The 8,747-nt window shown below is 52.4% G+C and overlaps 1 protein-coding gene across 1 annotated transcript; it reads right to left on the bottom strand.

Moving 5' to 3' along the window:
• Positions 1–1,858: 1,858 nt before the first annotated feature.
• On the bottom strand, positions 1,859–7,701 carry SOX15 (SRY-box transcription factor 15). The gene is made up of 2 exons (XM_040347077.1): positions 5,938–7,701; positions 1,859–2,178 (listed from the first exon to the last, which is right to left on the bottom strand). The coding sequence occupies exons 1-2, from the start codon at positions 7,647–7,649 to the stop codon at positions 2,004–2,006; spliced, it is 1,887 nt and encodes a 628-aa protein (XP_040203011.1). The 5' UTR covers positions 7,650–7,701; the 3' UTR covers positions 1,859–2,003.
• Between the last annotated feature and the right edge of the window lie 1,046 nt (positions 7,702–8,747).

Raw genomic sequence — 8,747 nt, 5'->3', positions numbered from 1 at the left:
TCACAGCCTTCCACAGCTCTGGACCCCTGTACATAACACCATTGCTCCCCCCTCATCTCTGGACCCCTGCATATTACACACAGCCCCCCCAGCTCTGAACCGCTGCGCATTACACAGCCCCCCCCCTCACAGCTCTGGACCCCTACACATTACACAGCCTCCCCTGCACATTACACAGCCCTGCCCCCCTCACAGCTCTGGACCCCTACACATTACACAGCCTCCCCTGCACATTACACAGCCCCCCCCTCACAGCTCTGGACCCCTACACATTACACAGCCCTGCCCCCCCTCACAGCTCTGGACCCCTACACATTACACAGCCTCCCCTGCACATTACACAGCCCTGCCCCCCTCACAGCTCTGGACCCCTACACATTACACAGCCTCCCCTGCACATTACACAGCCCCCCCTCACAGCTCTGGACCCCTACACATTACACAGCCCTGCCCCCCCTCACAGCTCTGGACCCCTGCATATTACACAGCCCCCCCCCTCACAGCCCTGCCCCCCCATCACAGCTCTGGACCCCTACACATTACACAGCCCTGCCCCCCCATCACAGCTCTGAACCGCTGCACATTACACAGCCCCCCCTCACAGCTCTGGACCCCTGCACATTACACACCCCCCCTAGCTCTGAACCGCTGCACATTACACAGCCCCCCCTTACAGCTCTGGACCCTTGCATATTACACATCCACCCCCTGCTCTGGACCCCTGAACATTACACAGCCCCGCCCCCTGCTCTGGACCCCTGCAAATTACACAGCCCCGCCCCCTGCACATTACACAGAGGTGGAGACAAAGCAGCAGAGGACCGTAACCGGTAGAGTTAACTTTTTCATAATAACAAAGCTAATGATCGGTTGCTAGGACCACCTAGCAACCAATCACCTGCTGGTTAACGTTTTCAAGTTAAGTCCAGCAGTTGCCGTCCTCTCACCAGCTCCGCTCACTGTCTCTCTCCCCTGCTGTGCGGCGCAATGTGAAAGCGACGGCCAGCCCTGGGTGTCAGTCACCCGGGTACAGTCCGCACACTGGCACAGCTCACCTCTCCCTGCCCTGGATGTCACAGCGCCGCCGCCTGTGCCTGTCGCCCAGCTTCACTCGCAGAGGGCGCCGGGCTAACACCCCCCCCCCCTAATGTGTGGCACCTGGGGCGGACCGCACACACGCCCCCCTTGGTACACCACTGCCCACAGTGCTTTTGCCCTGACCCCCCATGTAAGGAATGATCTCTTGGGAGATGTAGTTCTGGGGCAATGGCTTATGTTAATAACTGAGCCCCCCAGCAGCTGCCCCACAAAGACTTGTACCTGGTGATGTCATCACAGCCAGTAATAAGCGATACATTAAAACGAGGTAAAAGGGGGGAAAAAAACGAGGTAAAAGGGGGAAAAATAATGCTGGGACCTGATCCAAAAAGGGGGGGGGTGAGATTTGGGGGTAAACGTCTGGACATACACTTCAAATACCACTTTTTGGCGACTATTTTAGGACATGCCGATCGGTCACAGGACAATAAAAAGTAACAAAATTCTGACACAATAAAAAATAAAAAAAAAAACACATTTAATATTTCACTAACAAAAATACAAAATATTCATAAAAATCTAGACGATCGGTAAACAGTGTACAAGACTGCGGTCATATGGTACCCTCCCATGAGGAGTATCGTACCCTCCCATGAGGAGTATCTATGTAGGAACATTTTCTGATGGTATAGTCCAAAACAAGGGATCAGCAAACCCTCCCCCCCTAAAAACGTGTTCACATCGGTCCCTATAAATGGGGGCCCCCCCAACTAGACAATTCTACAGGATCAGACGCACTGTCTAGAGACGGAGATCGTCGGTCGTACTCGCCACTTCTATTCCACGACGGTCCTCAGCGAGACCTACGGAGCTCCTGGGAAAGGATGGGACGTTCGGTTGCCCCCCTCCTCGTGGGAGGGACCTGCACGATCCTCCGGTAGGCTCCAAGAGACCGCCCCTGCTGGTCACAGGCTGGTGAGGGACCCTCCGCTCTCCACCTCCACCGTCTGATAGTGAACCTGAGGATGGATCCCCCTCCGCTCGCCGTATTCGAAGAGTCCGAGGCCGTAGAGCGCGGAAACGTCGGTGACAGTGGGGTAGAACGGTTCCGTCTTGATCGGGGCGGGGTACGGCACGTAACTGAGGAGAGAAAGAAGGTTATTGGTTAGTAAGATTTCCATAAAAAAAGAAGGACAATATACAGTCCCGCCCCTTTCCTGGAGAAATGGAGACCTTGAGAAGAAGTTGTCTTCTCCGGATGCCGGTCACCATGGAGATACATTGTTGCAATTTTAGGACACCTGTGGAGTCCTTCACCTTAGAAGATCTACAATACTCAGAGGATTTAGTACAAAAGGTTTCCCACCCCGGGGGGGGGGGCCAAGAATATGGGACACAATTTGGCAGGTATTTTCACACTACAAAAAAAAGGAAGGGGGGGTTGCCATGGTGCAGAGGGCCAGCCGCCAGCACCATCAACAACCAATGGAGCTCTAGGGGCTAGGGAGTCATTCATTGTTATGGTGCCCACCCACACCATAGCAGGACCTGCCAAGCCAAGGGAAATCTACTACTGGGGGGGACACCAATGCTAATGGATGGGGGAGGGGGAACCTCTCATGCAAACGGATGGGTGGGGGGAGGGAACCTCTCATGCAAACGGATGGGGGGGGAGGGAACCTCATGCAAAACAATGGGGGGGGGGAGGGAACCTCATGCAAAACAATGGGGGGGACCTCATGCAAACCAATGGGGGGGGGGACCTCTCATGCAAACCAATGGGGGGGGGGGGAACCTCATGCAAACCAATGGGGGGGGGGGAACCTCATGCAAACCAATGGGGGGGGGGAACCTCATGCAAACCAATGGGGGGGAACCTCATGCAAACCAATGGGGGGGGAACCCTCATGCAAACCAAATGGGGGGGGAACCCTCATGCAAACCAAATGGGGGGGGAACCCTCATGCAAACCAAATGGGGGGGGGAACCCTCATGCAAACCAAATGGGGGGGAACCCTCATGCAAACCAAATGGGGGGGAACCCTCATGCAAACCAAATGGGGGGGAACCCTCATGCAAACCAAATGGGGGGGGAACCCTCATGCAAACCAATGGGGGGGGGGAGAAACCTCATGCAAACCAATGGGGGGGGGAGAAACCTCATGCAAACCAATGGGGGGGGGGAACCCTCATGCAAACCAATGGGGGGGGGGGGGAACCCTCATGCAAACCAATGTGGGGGGGGACCTCTCATGCAAACCAATGTGGGGGGGGACCTCTCATGCAAACCAATGTGGGGGGGGACCTCTCATGCAAACCAATGTGGGGGGGGACCTCTCATGCAAACCAATGTGGGGGGGGACCTCTCATGCAAACCAATGTGGGGGGGGGACCTCTCATGCAAACCAATGTGGGGGGGGGACCTCATGTTAACAGATAGCAGGTGGTGACCGAGGGGGGGGGGGGACTCATGCAATTGGGGGGGGGGGGGATTTAGGACACTCATGCGAACAGATCGGGGGAGGTGACTGATGGGAGGGGGGGGGGTCATCATTCATTGCTATGGTACTGACAGACAACAGACAAGCATTACAATGCATAGTGCTGATGGCACACAGCAAGTCAGGTAGAGACTGTCCTTGGCCCGCCCCTTTCATTCATTGGCTATTCGTTACGGAGGCTCAGCACCACATGGGGCGCGTCTTTCGGGAAGATATGTACAGTGCTTGACCCACCCTTGCATAGAGAAGCACAGAGACCCAGTGATGACCCAGTGATGACATCACAGGGACTGAAATACGGTATGTAAATGAGAATGGACATTTTATATTAGCATGTTGATTAGGGGGGGGGGGGAGCGTAAGAAAGGCAAAATACAAGCAGGCTAAATACTTAGCTTTAAGCATTAAAGTGTAGGAGAAGGCAAAACTTTATTTTTTTTAGTTTTGGATGAGGCGGGGCCCCACCCTGACATAAAGTGAACAACATCTAAAAATTGGAAAGTTGTCACCACAACAGGAAGTGAGGGGGAAATCTCCAGTGGGGACACCCGTTCCTGTGACAACCAAGAGGGGATCTGTAGATATTTTCTCTTACTTCCTGTTTGTGTCACTGGGACAGGAAGTGAGGGGAAATCTCCAGAGGGGGACACCTAGACCTGTGATATTTTCACTCACTTCCTGTTGGTGTCACTGGGACAGGAAGTGACGGGGAAACCTCGTTAACAGGACTCGGGCAGCAATTCTCTATCCAAAAAACGAAATCACGCATTTGCATTCACACCGAGGAAGGACATCGTAAACGTTTTCAGCTGGCCATACACCATACAATCTGATTGTACAATCTCCCTTCGATTTGTACCCAGGTGTGCAGACCCCTTGGTTGGTGGACCTAAAGCTCACTACACAAAAAGGTACAATCTTCCTTAGATCCACCAACAATTACACAGTAGGAGAACCTACCTGACCACAAAAACCGGTTGGATTGGTCTTGGTAGATCTCAAAAGGAGATTGCACGTTCAGACTGCGAGATATATGGCCACACACACACACACACATTACAATCTGGTTGTACAATCTGGTTTACATCTACCAAAAAGTACATATTGAAGGTCTTTCCCGATTGGATACCGGATTAGGTAGGTCCTCATATTCATTGTACAAACGTTTGTAGGGTCAGGTTGTAAAGGTGTATGGTATTAGCTGAAAACAAGCCCACCCCCCCACATTCGATTGGTGAACCCATCAATTCCCCACTTAAAAAGTCGCCTAAACCCAACACCATGGAAGCCCTACCACACCATTGGACCATCGGGTTGTCACAGAATTGGTTGGCTACGCGTGTAACCCAACGTCGGGGGGTCTACATTAGATCAATGACTTGTGGTAACCTTGGCAAGAAATCCTGGATTGTAAGGGTTCAATTTATGAGGGAGGCAGTAAGGGATGCAAGCAATTTATAGGGGGGGGGGGCAGTAAGGCTAAAGAGTCATTTATGGGGGGGGGGCAGTAGGGCATGCAAGTTATTTATGGGGTGGAGTAGGGGGGTGTAATTTATGGGGTGCAATAGGGGGTGGGAGTAACTTATTGGGGGCAGTAGGGGGTGTCATTTATTCGGAGCAGTAGGGGGTGGGAGTAATTTATGAGGTGCAGTAGGGGGTGGGAGTAATGTATGAGGTGCAGTAGGGAAGGGAGTCATTTATGGGGGCAGAACGGGGTGGGAGTAACTTATGGGGGGCAGTAGGGGGGAGGGAGTAGCCTATGGGGTGCAGTAGGGGGTGGAAGTAATGTATGAGGTGCAGTAGGGAAGGGAGTCATTTATGGGGGCAGAACGGGGTGGGAGTAACTTATGGGGGGCAGTAGGGGGTGGGAGTAGCCTATGGGGTGCAGTAGGGGGTGAGAGAAACATATGGGGTGCAGTAGGGGGAGGGAGTAACTTGTGGGGTGCAGTAGGGGGTGGGAGTAGCCTATGGGGTGCAGTAGGGGGGAGGGAGTAGCTTATGGGGTGCAGTAGGGGGTGGGAGTAGCCTATGGGGTGCAGTAGGGGGTGAGAGAAACATATGGGGTGCAGTAGGGGGGAGGGAGTAACTTGTGGGGTGCAGTAGGGGGTGGGAGTAGCCTATGGGGTGCAGTAGGGGGGAGGGAGTAGCTTATGGGGTGCAGTAGGGGGTGGGAGTAGCCTATGGGGGAGGGAGTAGCTTATGGGGGGCAGTAGGGGGTGGGAGTAGCTTATGGGGTGCAGTAGGGGGTGAGAGAAACATATGGGGTGCAGTAGGGGGTGGGAGTAGCCTATGGGGTGCAGTAGGGGGTGAGAGAAACATATGGGGTGCAGTAGGGGGGAGGGAGTAACTTGTGGGGGTGCAGTATTATCTGTGAAGGGGTTACAATCTTGGCGCTCACCTGTAAGGGTCCTGGTAGGTGTTGTATTGGTATGCCCTCTCCTCCTCTTGCAGGGCTCTATGCTGAGGTTGGGGTTGGGGTTGGAGCTGGTGATGGTACTGGAGCTGGGGTTGGTGTTCGTGTTCCTCCAGTGATGGTTTCGGGGGTACAGATGGTGAAGGGGGTATAGGGGGAACCTTGTTGACTGGCTCCACCTTCTTCTTCTTGCGAGGGGTGTATTTGTACCCTGGGTGGTCCCGAGCGTGCTGGACCCGCAGTCTCTTGGCTTCCTCCCGAAAGGGTCGCCGGTCCTCCTCGGTGAGACCCCTCCAGACCTCCCCCAACCTCCGGCTGATCTCCGAATTGTGCATTTTGGGGTACTGGACGGACACCCTCTTCCTTTCTTCACTGGACCACACCATAAAGGCATTCATGGGGCGCTTCACTATAGGAGGGCCACTGCTTGCACTCTTCTCTTTTGGGGGGGGCTTCTCCTTGGCCTGCTGTGGGCCCTTGTCCTTTGGGGGGGGCTTGGATTCATGGCCTTGGTAAGAATGAGGCTGGGGATCCCTCTCTTGGGGTGTGTCCTGTTGCTGGTCCTTGTCCTGGGGATGTTGGTTGTGTGGTGACCCCAGTTGCATAAAGGGTCCCCTTTCCAGTGGTTTCTGCAGTTGCTGGTCCTTGTCCTGGGGATATTGGATGTGTGGGGACCCCATGTGCATAAAGGGGCCCCTTTCCAGTGGTTTATGTTGCTGTTCCTTGTCCTGGGAATGTTGAATTTGTGGGGACCCCTGTTGCGTAAAGGAGCCCCTTTCCTGTGGTTTCTGCAGTTGCTGGTCCTTGTCCTGGGGATGTTGGTTGTGTGGTGACCCCAGTTGCATAAAGGTGCCCCTTTCCTGTGGTTTCTGCAGTTGGTGGTCCTTGTCCTGGGGATGTTGGATGTGTGGGGACCCCATGTGCATAAAGGGGCCCCTTTCCAGTGGTTTATGTAGCTGCTGATCCTTGTCCTGAGGGTGTTGAGCGTGTGGGGCCCCTGGCTGCATAAATGGGCCCTTTTCTTGCGATTTCTGAACTTGCTGCTCTTCGCCGTGAGGCTGCTGATTGTTTGTGGCCCCTTGTAATAGGAAGGGACCCCTTTCCAGCGGTTCCTGCAGTTGTTGGTCCTTGTCTTGGGGACACTGGATGTGTGGGGCTCCCTGCTGCCTATAGGGCCCCCTTTCCAGTGGCTTCTGCAGTTGTTGGTCCTTGTCCTGGGACTGAAGGATGTGCAGGGCCCCTGATGGTATGTAAGGGCCCCTTTCCTGTGGTATGTGCATCTGTGTCCCCCAGTCCTGGTAGGCTTTGCTCTGAGGGGACTCTAGATGCATCTGAGGGCCCCTGTCCAGAGTCTGGAATAATTGTCCTCGATCCTGTGTACGGGTAACCCTCGGAGGGGTTTGGGGGCCCCTGTCCCGGTGACTTGGCTGCTCCGATCCCCTGTCTTGCTGAGAGCCCCAGTCCTGGTAGGGATGCATGCTGTGGCCCCTTGGCTGTGTGTAGGGATCAGTCTCATGGTGGCTTTGGAGTTGTGGACTTCTTCTCTGAAGCTGCGAGCACCAATCCTGAGGGATCTGGTTGTGCGGGGCCCCTGCCTGGATCTGGGGTCCCCTCTCCTGCTGGTGCTGCATGTGCGGGGCCCCTAGTTGGGCCTGTTGGCCCCTGTCCTTTAGGGAATACAGCTCAGGACTCTCCATCCAGCAGGTGCTCAGTCCTCTCCTCCTCCTCCTTACTTTCCTCTTTCTTCCACCCCCCCCTTGAGTGCTTTAAACTCCCCCTTGCCCCCAGGAGCCTTCCAGCCAATCACAGGACAGACCCCACCCATCCACCCTTCCAACTGGGACACTTAACCCTTGCTGCGCCTGAGAGCCCTTAGACCCCCTCACCTGAGCCTCCTTCCGCTTTCCACAACAACTTGATGAGCTCCTTTATCTCTCTATCTAATCTGCTTCATCTCCTTCTTTCTTTTTTTAGATTGCAAGCTCTCCAGGCTAACATACCTTTCTATGAGAACTAGACTTCTACAGAACCTAGAAAAAGGGCATTGTCTTCATCTATCGGGGGCAGGGGGCCGCCAACTACGAATCAGGAAGAGGAAAAAGCAACAAAACTGACAACAAAAAGCAACAAAACTGACAACAAAAAGCAACACAAAAAAGTAACAAAAGTTTGAAACAAAATCATCAAAACGTAAACAAAGAGAACAAAAAGGATAAAATAAAAGAGAATGAAAACATAAACAAAGAAAATGAAATAAATAAATAAAACAAAAGGCGCTGGGCTAAAAATAAAGAGTGGGCGGAGCCCCGACCTTTTACCTTTTGTGTTTTCACAGCGTTCTTAAAGGCACATCGACGGGAAAAAAAAAAACTAAAGGGTCATAAAAAACAAACACAAAAACAAAACAAAGGTAATTTAAAAAATAAAAACAGGAAGGATCCAGCATAAAAACATTTTCTAGACAGCGGATTCCTCCGTCACCTGCTGTCGAAAATTGCTGTCAGTTTTTTATTTTTAGTTTTTTTAATCATTTTTTTAAAGTTTTTTATTTTTATTTAAATTTTTTCTTTATGTGTTTTCACCAAGTTTTTTAAGGCAATAAAAAGATAATACAAAACAAACAAACAAAACAAGGTAAGATCCAGCGTACAACCATCTTCCAGTGTGCTGGACACCAAATTCCTTTTCTGATTTTATTTTTTATTTTTTATGTATTTTCACCGAATTCTTTAATGCACTTAGGAAAACTCTAATAGGTAGGAGGATCCAGTGTATTTTTATAATTTTTTAAACCT

This window comes from Rana temporaria, chromosome 3 (assembly GCF_905171775.1).
Source record: "Rana temporaria chromosome 3, aRanTem1.1, whole genome shotgun sequence".
Lineage (NCBI taxonomy): Eukaryota > Metazoa > Chordata > Amphibia > Anura > Ranidae > Rana > Rana temporaria.
The sequence above is the reverse complement of the archived record's forward strand: the minus strand, read 5'-3'. Positions and strand labels throughout refer to the sequence as shown.

Bases quoted from the DNA above. Each gene is read 5' to 3' on its own strand.
- SOX15 (XM_040347077.1), bottom strand. From the start codon at position 7,649: ATGGAGAGTCCTGAGCTGTATTCCCTAAAGGACAGGGGCCAACAGGCC. The intron at 2,179-5,937 runs GTGAGCGCCAAG...TTCTCTCCTCAG, and splicing joins ACCTACCAGGACCCTTACAG to TTACGTGCCGTACCCCGCCC.